The sequence below is a fragment of the Vicugna pacos genome, chromosome 13 (genome assembly GCF_048564905.1).
Source record: "Vicugna pacos chromosome 13, VicPac4, whole genome shotgun sequence".
Lineage (NCBI taxonomy): Eukaryota > Metazoa > Chordata > Mammalia > Artiodactyla > Camelidae > Vicugna > Vicugna pacos.
This window is the reverse complement of record NC_132999.1, coordinates 36,918,984-36,935,702: the sequence shown is the minus strand read 5'-3', so window position 1 is coordinate 36,935,702 and position 16,719 is coordinate 36,918,984. Positions and strand designations below refer to the sequence as shown.

General features: G+C 41.6%; 1 protein-coding gene across 1 annotated transcript in view; it reads left to right on the top strand.

Moving 5' to 3' along the window:
- CCDC30 (coiled-coil domain containing 30) overlaps positions 1-16,105 on the top strand; it is a 104,771-nt gene extending 88,666 nt beyond the window's left edge. Inside the window, exons 14-18 of the mRNA XM_072974643.1 lie at positions 4,262-4,403; positions 8,500-8,636; positions 9,662-9,776; positions 15,322-15,389; positions 15,746-16,105. Of these exons, the coding sequence (XP_072830744.1) occupies positions 4,262-4,403; positions 8,500-8,636; positions 9,662-9,776; positions 15,322-15,389; positions 15,746-15,923 (640 nt within the window). The 3' untranslated portion in view covers positions 15,924-16,105. The remainder of the gene's footprint in view (positions 1-4,261; positions 4,404-8,499; positions 8,637-9,661; positions 9,777-15,321; positions 15,390-15,745) is intronic.
- Positions 16,106-16,719: the final 614 nt, after the last annotated feature.

The following is a 16,719-nucleotide window of genomic DNA, read 5'->3' as shown; positions in this document are numbered from 1 at the left end:
GGTGACAAAGCCTGGTGTGCGTGTCTCAAACTTCTCCACTTAGTATCTGGCTAACAGCTAAATTCATCTTCTAAGGGAAAAATACTCAAAATGATTCTTTTATTTATAATCAGCAAGTAGAAGAGAGGAGGGCACTGTTTTGGAAAATGGAAGAGTCTTGCATAAACACATTTAGAGGTAAGATATAACTGCCAAGAACACAGGAACCTCTCGGAGTAGCTATTCCATCATAGTTGACTAGAATTAGCATCTAAATAAGTCTGCTTTGCTCTCCCCCTCCCATCTGGTTCCTAGTTCTTATATAAAGCAAAGTATTTCATCAGGATAAGTCAGTGGTATCCGGGTTGCTCCGCTTTGCTGGCATTATAGCACTGGGGTACAGGCTCTGGAATCAGATGCTTCTCTGTAGAAGTAACTTTCCTTTGTGTGAGGAGTCCCAGGACCACCGTCAGGTTGGGTGGTTCATTAGAACTTAGAAATCTCAGAAAAGCTGTTACATTCATGGTTATGGTTTATTACAGTGAAAGGATGCAGATTAAAACCAGCAAAGGGAAAAGGCACGTAGCTTCAGAGTTCAGGAGAGACAAGATGCAAGCAAGCTTCCCGTTGTCCTCTCCCAGTGGGGTAGTACGGACAGCGCTCAGTTCCCCAGCGATGTTGTATGACAACATGAGTGAAATGTTCCCAGCCGGAGAAACTCACCTGAGCCTTGACGTTCAGGGATCTAATCGGGGGTCAGTCAGGTAGACATGGAGTGCCCCAATGACTGACCTTAACTACTCAGTCTCCACTCCCCCAAACCCCCAAAAGTCAAACTGATCCAGCATGGCCAAGGTAAACAAAAGCACATTCTCCATAAATCATATTTTTGGCATATCAGGTATACAGAGACATTATGATCAGGCAGGACATTCCAAGGGCTTAGAAGTTGTCTCCCAGGAGCCAGTCAAGGAATGTGAAGGGTTTGAACACCCCAGTCCTGCTGAGTTAATGCTACTGCAACAGCCTTCAGTCCTGGCTCATGGAGTGAGGACATCAAGTTCACCAGTTTGCTTTAAAATCAAGTGAGGTGTCTTCAAAAGCCTGGAGCACACATAGTTCCCTTCTTAGTTAGGGCTTCCTCCAGTGTGAGTGTCAGAGCCCCAGTAGGACCAGACAGCATCGTAGGCCTGGATGGCTGTGGCCTCACATGCCTATGGTGACGGCAGATTCTTCATTCCCTGAACACTTTTTGTTTCAGTTAAAAAGGCTGTATCCTAATTTCTAGGCATTCAGGGAACTTAGAGGTGATAGAGACCGTGAGAATACTATTTTGTTTAGAGTGGTTTTTCTTCTTTTATTTATTTATTTGTAAGATATCAGGGTGTAATTGACCATGAATAACAACAACAACCACAAAATCTGACTGCTATATTTAGACAAACTTTTTAAAAAAATATAACAGAAAATCTGGAGGAAGATGATTGTGGAGGTTGATTCAGCTGCTCATAGTGTCGTTTAGGACCAGGCTCTTTGTCCCTTCTCCTGCTCCGCCGTGGCTGGCGGGCTGGTGGTTTGTCCTTAGGGCTCTCACCTCATGGTGACAAGGCAGTGACTGGAGCTGCAGGTAGCCCAGCCTCAGCAGGAGGGCAGCCAAGGCGGAGAGAGACTTTCTCAAGTTCTCAGCTTTTCCAGAAGTGCCCAACAGGCCTTACGTGTCTCACGAGCGCAATCCACCCCCCAACACACACACCCCTGGGGCCCACCCACCTCCCTTGAGATCAAGGGATCTCTGTAGACACCTAAATGAAATTAGGTTCTGTTAGCAGAAAGGAAGAAAGGCCAGAGCTGCACCTTACAGCCTGCCACAAGGGGTCTGTTTACAACGAAACAGAAGTGGTGAGGGGATCCCTCCCAAATATGCCCGGGGCTTTCTCCCAAACTAGCCTGCCTCAGAACCCCCTGGGGGACTTGGTAAAATGCAGATCCACCCCAGAGTTCCTAATTCTGTAGTTCTCAGGGGGCCTGAGACTCTGCATTTCCAACAAGTTCCCAGGTGCTGCTGATGTTGCTGGTCTGAACACAGTTTGAGAACCAACGCTGTGGGCTTAGGGAAAACCTAATCCAGGAATGTTAGCCGGGGCGGTGGTTTTCGGTAGGGGATAGTTTGCCTCCCAGGGCAAGGGGACTTTTGGCAGTGTCTGGAGACATTTTGGGTTGTCACACTGTACAAGGCGCTACTGGCATCTGGTGGGTAGAGGCCGAGGAAGGCGCTAAGCATTCTTCAAAGTACACGACAACAACAACAAAAGAATTATCAGGCCTGAAATGTCAGCAGTGCAGAGGCTGAGAAATCCTGGTTCAGAGTGATTTTTGTGTTAGTAGACCTAATAAATTCAAAGTGAAAGGTCTTAATTTTTAATCTGAAGAAGCACTTTCTGAGGAGCAGTATTCTTACTTGGAAAGCGCAGTCATCTTCAGAGAGACTTGCCTAGTGGTAGTAGGCAGGCTTTAATCTGTTTTCTTGTTTACTCAGATTAGCTGTTATAGTAGCTTGCAATGGTAACTTAGATTTTTTTAAAACTTTTTTTTATTGAGTTATAGTCATTTTACAATGTTGTGTCAAATTCCAGCGTAGAGCACAATTTTTCAGTTATACATGAGCATACAAATATTCATTGTCACATTTCTTTTTTTGCTGTGAGCTACCACAAGATCTTGTGGTAACTTAGATTTTGATTCTTTTTTTTTTATAATAGGTTTACTGAAATATAATTCACATACCATACAATTCACCCATTCAAAGTGTCCAATTCAATGGCCTTTAGTTGTACCTTCATTGCCATAATTAATTTTAGAACATTTCATTACCCCACAAAGAAACCCTTTTGATATCACCCCCCAACCCCAATTCCCCTCCCCACCCCCAGCCCCAGGCAATCACTAATCTACTTTCTATATGTGCCTCTTCTGGACATTTCGTGTAAATGGAATCATGTAAAATGTGGCCCTTTGTGACTAGCTTCATTCACTTAGCACACTGCTTTCAAGGTTCATTCATGTAGCTTGGATCAGTACTTCATTCCTTTTTATAGCTGAATAATGTTCTGCTGTACAGCTGTTCCATATCTTGTTTACTGAATCATCAGTTGATGGGAATTAGGTTGTTTCCACCTTTTGGCTATTGTGAATAGTGCTCTTCGGACATTTGTGTACAAGTTTTTGTGTGAACATATGTTTTCATTTCTCTTGAGTATATACCTAGGAGTGGAATCACAGGGTCATATGGTTCTATGTTTAACCATTTGAGGAACTGCCAGGCTTTTTCCAAAGAGGCTGCACCGTGTGACATTCCTGCCAGCAGTGTATGAGTGTTCCAATTTCTCTACATCCCTGCCAGTATTTGTTATTACCTTTCTTTTTTATTTTCACCATCCTAGTGGTTGTGAAGTGATATCTCATTGTATTTTTTGTTTTTGTTTGTTTTTTGTTTTGGGGGGAGGTAATTAGATTTACTTACTTATTTTAGTGGAGGTACTGGCAATTGAACCCAGTAGACATGCAGTCTACCAGTGAGCTATACCCTCCTTTCTCATTGTATTCTTGATTTGCATATTCTTAATAGCTAATGATGTTGAACATCTTTTCATGAGTTTATTGGTGGTAAGTCAAATTTATGTCAGAATCAGAGTAAGAGTCTTGAGCAGAGACCTATATAGAATTGTTTATCTTTTTAGGGAGGTGGGGAAAGGTAATTAGGTTTATTTACTTTTAAAAGAGTTACTGGAGATTGAACCTGGGTCCTCGTGCATGCTAAGCATGCGCTCTACCACTTGAGCTGTACCGTCCCCCAAGACCTGTATGTAATTGGCATGTAGAAGTCCAGACTCAAGGTGGGGACTGAGAGCAGACCCGGTTATCTGGAAAATAGACAAGATTGAAGTGGGTTATGTCACTGTCCAAGGGTATAACCAAGAACTAGAATATTTTAAATTAATGGCTGAATCAGTGGAGCAGGATTCAGAATCTAGAAGTCAGGGATAAGAAGTCAAAGAGTCTCCTGATTTGGATATGACTAAAGCTGATGTAATTTAAGAGATTATGCTTGGTCCACTCCCCTACTTGAGGGCAAGAAGTCCTGCAGATAACGGGACAAGTATCCACCTCTAGTGTCAGGCCCTGACAAAGCAAGAAGAGGACACTCAAGAAAGGTGCATATTGGGGAGGCAAAATAAATTTCCACTGCGTTCAGGTACGCCTATATTTAAATTTACTTTTATAGAAACTATCACGAGAAACATCACCACCAAAAAGCCAAGCTTCGCAGAATCAAGGATCGTTTAGTTCATGAAGTAGAACTACGAGATGACAGAATTAAACAACTTGAAAATGAGACCAGAGCCCTGTGGCAACAAGTGGAAAAGGTGAGGGGGAAAAGTGGAGAGCTCACAGCAATGCTAGGGGCGGTCATTTGGAGAAAGCCCGCTCATGTTTTAGTGTATTTGTGACTGCTTCAGAGCCCAGGTTTACGTTTCTTTCCTTTGCAACCTCTTTTAATGTGAGTGATTGTTTAAATCCTGCCAAAAAGTATATAGGACACGTAGTGATGCTGGAGCAAATTGGACACTGAAAATACTCTGCCCCGCCAACTTAGGACTAGCGTCTTGCCTTCAAATGAGGATATCTTTCCTGGATCACCCTTCAGCAGAGACTTCCAGACCACCCTCAGTCACTCAGCTCTACTTTTACAGCCCTCATTTTGCCTCCCATTTCTGTCGGTTTTCAATGTTAGGGAAGACAGGTGACCCCTATTCCTTTATAGGTCCTTGACTAGCGCCTTCAAGCTTTTTTTTCTAAACATGCCTGATTTCTTTATGTTTGTCTTGTTGCCCCTGTGACTCCCTGGTGTGTGGGTAGGAAGGAAATGGGGCAGATGAATGAGATTAAATGCAGAATAGTCCTGAGGACATTAAACTACATCAGTTCTAAATGGAGAGCAACTGAGTTGGCCTGGAATGTTTCCCTTCTTGAGACATCCCCCACCCACCCCCCAGCCCATTTCAGAGTTTTGAAAACGTTGTCCTCAGTCCTAAAATACTCATTTCGATGCCCAACCGATTTTTATTGTACCACCACTATGCGCCAAGGATACCAAAACGATTGATGTAAATTCAGTTACTCCGTATTATTATAGGACTCCAGATTAAGAATCCTCAGGCTACATACAAATAAAACATTTGAGGATTATAACAGACAGGTCACCAATGTTGTGTTTCTGATTTAAAAAACTAACAGTAGTGAAAAAGGAAAGATAGATTTTACAATACCCTCCTATTTTGGCACTAATTCATCAAACTTTTAAAGAGGTCCAGGTTACACCCACAACTAGGAAAACCATGTGGAAAATATATAGAAGAAAAGTAGCAGCCCTGGTCCATGGGCCCACCAAAAATATCATCAGCCTGTCCTGCATCACCCGTCCTGCCTTAGGATGCCCACCTTCCACATCTCGGCGTCCATGGCATAGCCAGCCTCCTGCTTTCAGCAGTCACGTGTCCTGACTGTACTGTGCTGAATAGCGTACCCCCCGAATTCACATCTACCCAGAAACTCAGAATGTGACCTAATTTGGAAGTAAGGTGTTTGCAAGTATAAACAGTCAAGATGAAGTCATACTAGGTTAGAGTGAGCCCTAAAGCCAACATGGCTAGTATCCTTATAAGAAGAGGGAAAGACACACACAAAGACATACGCAGGGAAAGACGGCCGTGTGATGACAGAGGCAGAGGAGTGATGAAGCCCCAAGCCAGGGAACAGCAAGGATTGCTGGCAGCTACCAGCCAGGAGAGAGGCAGGGAACTGGTTCTCCCTCGGAGCCCCCAGAAGAACTACCCCTGCTGACACCTTGATTTTAGACTTCTACCCTCCAGAACCGTGAGACAATAGACTCCTGTTGTTTTAAGCTGCCTAGTTTGGGGTAGTTTATTACAGCCACCCTGGGAAACTAATACATCTACCCAAAGAACCACACATCTCCACAAAATATGCTGGAGACGAGAGAGTGGCTGGGCCTCCTGTGCACCGCCCTTGAAGGGTGTGCTACGTGTCCACCTTAGACGCAGGTGCAAAGTCTAGTCCTGCCACTGAGTAGCTCTGTGACCTCGCCCAAGTCCCTGGGCGTCATCTTCCTCTGTAAAGTGGGGAAGTGACTGCTACCTCACAAGGCTTTGGTGAGGATTAAAATACAAAATCCCTAAAGTGGTACTGACACATACGAATTTTCATAGATGCTATTTTCTTCTTAGTGTAAAATCTCTTAGAAGCATGTTCATGGGTAGATGCCTAGTTGATGAGAAATTGTTCGTAGAATTGGAGATACTTAGCCTAGAGAAGACTGATGTGAGATCTTTTAATGCCACAGTGGTACAAACTCCGAGCTCCTGATCTTAGTTATTTTAGGGTCCGTGAACCAGAGCCTTGTGGGTATAAAAGCCGGACTCACTTTCTAAGCACCAAGTCTCCAGAAAATAATGTCACTTTTGGGGGCTTTGTACCTTCAGTCTTCTCTTTATACAGTGTGCCAGTTGAGTCCTCTGACTATTGCGACCATCCAAACCAGATTTTCCTCAATATTTTATCCTTTTATTAGAGCAGGTGTCCTGATTTTTTGATTCCAAAAAATATGATATTTCCCAAGGACAGGGGGTCAGGCCTGCCTCACCTAATTTTCTTCCTAATTCAGTTATAACTGCTTAGCGTGTTATCCGTGGGGTGCCTGCTTCCACTGTTAAAACTTACCATAAATGTATTTAAATAATAGCAGGTCAGACTATCATTAGACATTGAAGGGTCCTGGAAGAAGGACTTTAAAATCTGGAAGGGTTTGTTTCAGAACACACTGTGATCTCCTTCCTTATAATTCCATAATAATAGAGGGGCAGTCTTTTTTTCCCTTTCTTTCTTTCTTTCTTTCTTTCTTTCTTTCTTTCTTTCTTCCTTCCTTCCTTCCTTTCTTTCTTTCTTTCTTTCTTTCTTTCTTTCTTTCTTTCTTTCTTTCTTTCTTTCTTTCTTTCTTTCTTTCTTTTCTCTTTCTATTCTGAATTATGATTGACTTATTATATTAGTTTCGGGTGTGCAACATAATGATTCAATTTGTACACATTGCTAAATGATGACCACAATAAGTCTAGTTAACATCCATCACCACACATAGTTGCAAATTTTTTTCTTGTGATGAGAACTTTTAACATTTACTCTCTTAGCAACTTTCTCATATGCAATACAGGTATTACTAACTATAGTCACCATGCTGTACATGGCATCCTCGTGACTTACTAATAACTGGAAGTTTTTTTTTATTTTCTTTTCTTTTTTTTAAGGATGTGCTGGGGATTGAACCCAAGATCTCATGCATGCTAAGCATGCGCTCTGCCACTAAGCTTTACCCACCCACTCCCAGAAGCTTGTACCTTTTGACCACATTTACTCATTTCGCCAACACCCCCACCTCTGGTAACCATCAATCTGTTCTCTGTATCTTTGAGTCTGATTTTTTTATTTTGAGGTTTTTTAAGATACAATGTAAATGGCTAGTCTTTTCTGAATGATCTATATTAGTACCTTATTTAAAAGAAAGTTCCCTCCTAACCTGTGGTTCACCCACCTGCCAGAGGTGGTTATTCTTCGCCCACTCCCACTTGCTCCCACCACTGGCAGGTGGGAACAGACACAAAGGGTGAAGGTACTTGCCTGTTACCATTGACAGGTCCTTGGTGAAGTGAGAAGGGCAGTTCTACACTGTGAGCTTCTCAAGTTCTCACCACCTGTGATGTTTACTAATATCCACTGACTCAATATGAGAATGTTATATATTCACAAAATATAATCCTTTTTCATTTTAGCTATAATGTCACTAGCTGTCCTTTTCAGGGAAAGTGGTTGGTAGAAGGTGGAACATGGTGTCAAGCTAGAAGTCATTTCAGCATCATCCCTGCAAGGATATTCTCAGTACCTGGCTTACCTGCTTGACTTGCCAAGGCAACTGAGACCCTGACACTGGTTGTCAAGTGAGGTGGCTAAATTCCCGTCGCCCTCTCATTGCCTTAAAAAGACTATACCCCCAAAGCATATGGAAATGTATTATATGGAAATTTTTTTCAATATGGAGCTTCAGATAGCTCACACGAGTGGCGGAAGTTGTAGAGTTAGAGAGAAGAATGATTTGATCCCTACGGAATTAGCATACAGTTGGGAGCACTGGGACCTGATTGGAAGTTGAGTGCTCAAATATTTTAAAATGTTAACCCAGAAGAATAAGTAACTGTCCAAACAAAATGCATGACATAAGATAACTGAAATAAATAGAGGGATGATCTAGCAGAGTGTCAGCAAACAGGTGGAGGCAGATTAGAAGATGGGAGAAGACAGTTAACAAGGAAATTTGCTTAGAAACAGGATGATTCTCTTCACCGTGTCATTCTTTCTCCTGCTGTGGTACTTACGGGGCTGTATTACTCCTAGGAGAAGGTGTTCCAGGACCAGGTCATTGCCCAGAATGATATCCTGCTCCTAGAAAAAAGTAAACTCCTGGAGCAACTCACCGAGCAAGAAGAACTGATCCACAGCAACAAAGGGGTCATATCTTCAGTCCAGAGCAGGTGGGTGCAGGCCCATGATCTCCACAAAGAGGATGTTTCTCCCTCAACAAAGGGATGGTTTCAGAAATGGTCCTTTGAGTTGTGGCCTATCTCATAACTTTTTCTCTGCCATCTGCTGTTTTTAGCAGTTCACATGAGTGGCAGAAGTTGTAGAGTTAGAGAGAAGAATGTCATGGAGAAGGTAGGCTGGCCGTTCACACAGGTGCCTTCACAGCAGCATTGCCTCCTGAGAACCCAGCTCTGCTCATTCCGGCCCCTCCCTTTGTGTGTGTCAACACTTATTTTTATCACTTGACACCTATGGGATCCAGGTAGACTGAGAGAGAATCAAGCAGACAGCCCGGCCCTATGACTTTCTGGTTTTATCTTTTTACACAAGTTACTTCCCCAACTCCAAGCCTCAGTTTCCTCATCTGCAGAATAGGCATCATAACAGTATCTATTTCATGGGGTGGTTGTGAGGATTAAAGTACCTAATACGTGGGAAGTGTTAAGTACTTTCTGTGTGGCTAGGTTGCAGTGCCCACGTACTTGGTAAGTGCTTGTAACCATGGTGAATGGTAGCTGCTGCTCCTACTATTTTTACTTCTACTATATCCCTCCTCCTCCTGCTACTACTACCACCGCCACCGCCACTACTGCAGCAGAAGCGTGGGATGACAGTGTGAAATCAGAACCAGATGCAGGCTGCTCAGCTGCAGCGTTAGGGACACAGAGTCTCTCACTCCAGTCCCTCCCCTAAACGGGATCGAACCTCTCCTCAGGTTTCCCCAGGGCTGGACCTGTGACTTTTGTGTTCCTGCACTCTTGTGTGTCTCTATTCTCAGCATGTATTTAATGACTGTATACCAGCCAGAAGTTCATTAATTTTCACTTGGTCTTGGAACACAGTGGGAATTATTCCGGCAAACTTGGTTCCAAAATCTGGCTGTGGGCTAAGACCCAACGCTAGTGGGAAGTAAGGTAGAATTTTCAGGACTGATACAGAAATTTTTACTTATGCCTCTGATTTATGCCATTCTTAGAGTACTTTTACTGGATAAAGAAAACAAGCAGTTACAGGAGAACAGCCTCCAGCTTGTGCAGCAGGTCGGCCTCTTAGAGCGCATCATAAGGAGCATCCACATCCGCAGAGGAGAGGTAAGAGGCATGTGTGCTCCCTGCCAGGTCCTCAGTATGAAGCTTGGGTTGCTAAGGTCGCTGCCTTCTCTTTTCCCTCATGTTCTGCGTGCAGCTGTGGCCTGCACTTGGCCTCGTGGTGGACTGTGGCAGAGAGGCTCACGGGCTTCACTCTGGGGCAGCAGAGCTTGAGACTGCTCTCTGCCAACTTTGCTCTTCATTGGTTCAGCTTTTGCTAAACACGCTCCTCCTATGTGATCCCAGAGCAGTTCGTGTCTGCTTTCTCACTTCTTCCTTAACACACTGTATTGTCATTGCCTTTTCACTTCTCTGTCTCAGCAGCTCAGCAGTGACATCCCGGAGGGCAAGGGTTGTAGCTCATATGTCACTGTATCCATGGACAGGAGCTCCATAAATATTTGAGGATGAATGAATGTTAAATGTCTCCATGTGGATGCCTTGTTCTCAACTACCGTGTTTGCCTCGTATTGTTCTAGCCGCATCTGAGAGATGAGCCCATCCGAGGCTCACAAAGGTAGAGTGAAGCTAGTCTGGGCTGGCAAGGAGTCAAGTCCAAGGAGAACATCTGAGTCTGAGAAAAGCAATTATGTTACAAAGAGCTAGGCAGACAAGTGGCCAAGTCCAGAAAGATGTGGCCGATAGTCTAAGTTCAGACACGGTCCAGGGTCTGGCTGGCCAGACGGACCTCAGTAAGCAGAGCTGCATTCTGAATCCAGGGTGGAGGCTGCTTGCCTTCCTCCCTGGCTTGTACCACCTGCTAAGGCATTTCTTCCTAGGATCCATCACAGCAGATCCTGCTCGTGGGGTACTGTTGCTCTGAGCATAAGACCTGTATCATGTTTGCTCTCAGGTGCAAATTTTTGAGTTGTTTGAGGATTTTATCAAAAGTAGAACTGCCAGATGATGTGACCTAATTTCCAACAGTTAGAAATGTCTTTGTTTGAGCTATAACTGTTTTTTATTGTCTGTTTGTTTACCCTTTTACTTAATCATTCATTCAACAAACTATTAATTCCAAGAACTGTACTGGGTCCTAGGAATATGGAAGATAGTTCCTGTTTTCAGAGGCCTTCAGTCCAGTAAAGAAGGACTGGCATGTACTTGAATAAATAGTATAGTACTGTAGGTGCTGAGTTACTGGCCTTAATGGAATATATTTAGAACCAGTAGCTTTGAGATCCACAATATTATCATCAAATCAAGATAAGAAGTGTCACATGGGTCAGAACTCAGTATTCATGTGTGACAAAGGTACCGAGTTGTAACATCTTGACACCTATTGGAATAAACATCTCCAAACTTGTTTTTAAACTTAGAATCTCTTTTTAAATTTTCAATAGACTTTATTCTTTTAGAGTAATTTCAGGTTCATAACAGAATTAAGCAGAAAATACAGAGTTTGCAACATAGCCCTCCCCACCCACACATAGATACTCCCCTACCCCAAACATCCCTCATCAGTGTGGCATATTTGTACAATCGATGAACCAACACGGGCACATTATTATCAACCAAAGTCCATAGTTTACATTCGGGTTCACTCTTGATACTGTACATTCTATGGGTTTTGACAAATGGGTAATGACATGTAGCCACCACTATAGTATCATACAGAAAATTTCATTGCCGTAAAAACCCCTTGTGCTCCATCTATTCATTTCTCCCTTCCTCCGTCTCCCCAAACCCCTGGAAACCATGATCTTTTTATTGTTTCTATAGCTGTGCCTTTTCCAAAATGTCATTTAGTTGGAATTATACAGTTTGTAGCCTTTTCAGACTGGCTTCTTTCATTTAGTAATATGTCTTTTAAGTTTCTTCCATGTCTTTCATGGCTTGATAGATCATTTTTTTTAACCACACATATAGTTTTGAATTTACATATGTGTACTGTTCATTGTTTCTAAGAATGTTTAGAACTTTAGCTTTTTTAACTTACATAGTTATCAAAGGAATAAAGCCAACCACAAAATAAGAATTAATTCAAAAAGATACATACACCCTGCTATTAACAGCACATTATTTACAATTGCCAAAATATGGAAGCATCCTAAGTGCACAACAATAGTTGAATAGATAATGAAGATGCAGTGTGTGTATATATATATATGTAATGGAATACCACTCACCCATAAAAAAGAAGGCTATTTTGCCATTTGTGGCCCTTCATTCACTTTCTTTTTTTTTCACTTCAAAAACCAGAGTTTTATAACTGGCAGAGACATTTCCATTACATCAAAAACAACAAAATACCTTGAAATAAACTTAACCAAGGAGGTTACCTATACTCTGCAAACTGAAATGACACAAAGAAATTGAAAGATTTTTTTTGTGCTCTTGGATTGGAAGAATCAACACTATCAAAATGGCCACACTTCCCAAAGCAATCCACAGATCCAACGTAACCTGCATCAGAATGCTCATGACATTCCTCACAGAACTAGAACAAACAATTCCAAAATTTATAAGGAACCACAGAAGACCCCGAACAGCCAAAGCAATCTTTTGTAGGTCTCTCTTTTTTTTTCCTCTTCTTTTTGTTCTCTTTTCTTATGGGTTGATGACTAGAGAAGGTTCTTTAAAATTTGTTGTAAAGCTGGTTTGGTGGTGCTGAAATCTTTTAGCTTTTGTTTATCTGTGAAACTTTTGATTTCTCCATAGAGTCTGAATGAAAGCCTTGCTGGACAGAGTATTCTTGGTTGTAAGTTTCCCCCTTGCATCACTGTAAATATATCATGCCACTCCCTTCTGGCCTGTAGAGTTTCTGCTGAAAAATCAGCTGATAACCTTATGGGAGTTCCCTTGTATGTCATTTGTTGCTTTTCTCTTGCTAATTTTAATATTTTCTCCTTATGCTTAATTGTTGTCAGTTTGATGACTATGTGCCTTGGTGTGTTCCTGTTTGGGTTGATCCTGTGTGGAACTCTCTACGCTTCCAGGACTTGGATGACTGTTTTCCTTTCCCAGGCTGGGGAAGTTTTCGGTTATTGTCTCTCCAAAATTTTCTTAGGTCCTTTCTCTCTCTCTTCTCTTTCTGGGACCCCTATAATGAGAATATTAGAACACTTAAACTTAGAAATCTTAAGGATCCTTCAATTCAGTCCTCTCATTTTACGCAGGAAGGAGATAAAACCCAGAGAAGTTAAACGATATGTCTGGGGGCACATGGCTACTGCTGACATTTCCCAGATCTCTTGATCCTCAGTGATTATCACATGTGCAAATATATCAGCATATAGATCCCTGAGATCAGACATGTCCTAGGTCCCTTCCTTCCCTGGGGCCAAAATGGTGACAGCTTGATACTTGTTGGGTGCTTACTATGTGCCTGGGACCGTGCTAAGCATTTTATGTATATTATCACATGCAATCCACAAAACAATCTTATGTGACAAGTCTGTCATTCCCATTTTCACAATTGGAGACACTGAGATCTGGAGAGGTGAAGTGACGTCATTACCCAAGGTCACATAGCTGATAAATAGAAAAATAAGGACTGAATCCAGCTCTCTCTGGTCCCTGCTCTTAGCCACTATCTCATAATAACCCATGCCTACTTCTTCCCTTTCTGGGGCACTAGAGTGATCAGGGACATAGCCTTGTAATAGACCATATTGCTACCTGTATTGTAATTCCATCTTTCTTCTCAATTGGATTATAAACTCCAAGAGAGTAGGAACTCTGTCCATCTTGTCACCCCCCTATACCCCAGATACTTAGCACTTAGGTTACGGCAACAACTCCTTAACTCATCTCCTTTCAATCTTTCCTCCTCTTCTAATCTGTCCTGCCGAGGCCACTAGACTCATCATCATACACTGATTGCATAGTACTTCAGATCAAGAGTTTCAGAGACTGCCTCTGCCTATAAGATGAAGTTTTTCATTCAGCAAATATTTATGGACCATAGTGTGCCATATGGTTTATATATGATCATGAGCAAGAGTATCTGCTCTCTGAAGAAGTCAGGCCCAGTGACAGTGACAGTCCTCTAACTGGCAACTGCCATGTGTTGTGACAAGTTCTGCAACAGCACAGGCCCAGAATGCTGAGGAAAGCAGGGGAGTGGTGTCGAAACCCGTCTATGGTGGCTCGGGAAGGCTTCCAGAGTTGCTGATGTCTAAAGCAGAAGAACTGAAGCCACGGAAGAACTTTCCACATTCCAAATACCTTTCTGACAAACATGATCGAATGAAACTAGTCTATTCTCTGTTTCTCCAGATCTCGGACGTTTCCTCCTCTGTATCATATATTTCCCTTGCTTGGAAAGACACACCTCATCTCCCCTCTTCCATCTTCCCAGCTTTTGTCTTTTGAAGTTGTATGGTTCTCAGAGTCTATAGCCAGAGGGGTCTTTAGAAAGTGTATCTAGTCTGAGTAGATGACTCAAAACCGTGCAAGGACTTCCCACAGCCTTCAAGATAAAAGCCACATTTTCTGATACGCTCTCTGTATTCTTTATGATCAGTCCCCTGGTCTGTGTTGGTTTACACTTTTCTGAGAAAGAATATTTGGTTTTTAAAGTCTTGGGGCTCAAAACAGGTACTTTTTTTTGTGATTTAAGAGGGTAAAAAATGTTTACCAGAGTATTAAGTAAAAGCTTACTGAAGTAAATAGAATGGAATAATTATATCAGCTAATACGAGGTAATTCATATAGAAAACTTGATATAAGAAGCAGGCTAGCAGTGAAAAGCATTAATATAAAAATATGGCATTTATTTTTTTAAATAATTTCATTTGTTGAAGTAACACTGGTTTACAACATTATGTAAGTTTCATGTGTATAACGTTATATCTCAACTTCTGTATACACCACAGCGTGCTTACCACCAAAAGTTTAGTTTCCATCCATCATACAGTAGAACCCTTTTACCCATTTCACCCTCCCCCACTTTCCCCTCTCGTAACCACTACTCTGTTCTCTGTGTCTATGTGTTTGTTCTTGTTTGGTTTGATTTGTTCTTTTATTATTATTATTATTATTATTATTATTATTCCACATATGAGTTAAGTCATGTGGTATTTAGCTTTCTCTGACTTATTTCATTTGGCATAATACCCTTAAGGTCCACCTAGGTTGTCACAATTTCATCTTTTTATATCTATCTATCTATCTATCTATCTTACATCATCTTTACCCATTCATCCATTGATGGGCACTTAGGTTGTTTCTGTATTTTGGCTATTGTAAATAATGCCATAAGGGTGCATATATCTTTTCAAATTATTGTTTTCATCTTCTTCAGGTAAATACCCAGTGGTGGGAATAGCTGGATCAAGTAGTAGTTCTTTTGAGTTAACACTGTTTTCCATAATGACTGCACCAGTTACGTTCCCACCAACAGTGCACAAGGGTTCCCTTTTCTCCACATCTTCTCCAGTATTTATGATCTCTTGTCTCTTTGATTATAGCTATTTGAACAGGTATGAGGTGAGGGGATTACCTGTTTTAACCAAAAATCTACATAAAGCATAAGTTCTAGGATCGTATCATCAACAGTTTATCACTGTACTTTTTTTAATATTCACCTTTCCTTTTCTTTTAGGAAACAACAATTAGTGACATTCCTGGATCTGAAGCATTGAATAAAATCGTGCCCTTACCAAACTCTAGGTTAGTAAAATGAAGACAGTTATCTGCATACCTGAAAGTCATGGCTGCCTAACTAGTTCTTGTTGCTGGCTTGAGAAAGCATAGCATTTTGGGGTAATTTTCTCTATGTTTAGTTTTTGAATCTTCTTCTAATTCCTTCTTCCCTCAGCTCTGCCTCACCCCACACTTGATAGAATCCTGACTTAAGGTAGAAAACAAACAATCCATGAATATACTTTTGAGGTTAATTTTATTTGGTTTTCTTTGTGTTTGACTGTTGTAAAACTTGAAATACTATTGATACCTCAACGCTGTAACCTCAAAGTACTGCCAAGAGATCCTGTCTCCACAAAGTCCTCACATGTGGCCTGTCTTAGTTTTTCAGGAACAGATTTGGTAGAGTCGGCTGGAAGTCTTCAGGAGGCTGAAGAACATAAATCAGAAGAAGCAATGGCAAACCCCAAGTCCCTCGAATCCCTTTTGCGTTCACAGATTTCTGAAGCAGGTTACATAAACGTGGCTTCTCTGAAAAAGACACATCACATCAAAGAATGAAACCAGAAGTCAGAACTATAGAATCACTGGTGTCTAAAACTAACCTGACCGAAGCTGCTAACTTAAAGCTGGGGCGTGAAGGTGGAGCCTGACTTGTAGAAGTTATGACAGAGCCTCACTGGACAGCAACCAGGAGTCTTCAGAATTGCTGATGAATTCATTAAACGTGTTCTAAAAATGGATTTCTCAAGTTTGTTTCGTATCTTCAAATGCCTTGTATGGGTCAATGTCATGACTTAAGTCCAACGGTTTAATTAGGTTTTTGTTCAGCAGAGCGTATATACGACTAATTCCGCATTCTCTCTCTTATTATTATCAAGGGTAGTTTCTTGTTTATATTTTAAACATAAAAACAGTGTAATCACCTTAAAGCGTATATTTTAGGAAAACAGTAAGCTATAAAGACCACATTCTTTTTTTTCATATTCTTAATAGACTATTTTTTTTAGATCAGTTTCAGCTTTACAGCAAAATTGAGCAGAAAATATAGAGTTCCCACATAGCCCTCCCCACCCACACATTTATACTCCCCTACGCCAAACATCCCTCATCAGTGTGGCATATTTGATACAATCGATGAACCAACATGGGCACATTATTATCAACCAAAGTCCATAGCTTACATTAGGGTTCACTCTTGATGTTGTACATTCTATGAGCTTTGACAAATGCATAATGACATGTAGCCACCACTATAGTATCATACAGAATAATTTCATTGCTCTAAAAATCCCTTGTGCTCCATCTATTCATCCGTTCCTCCCTCCCTCTCCCCAAGCCCCAGGAAACCACAGTC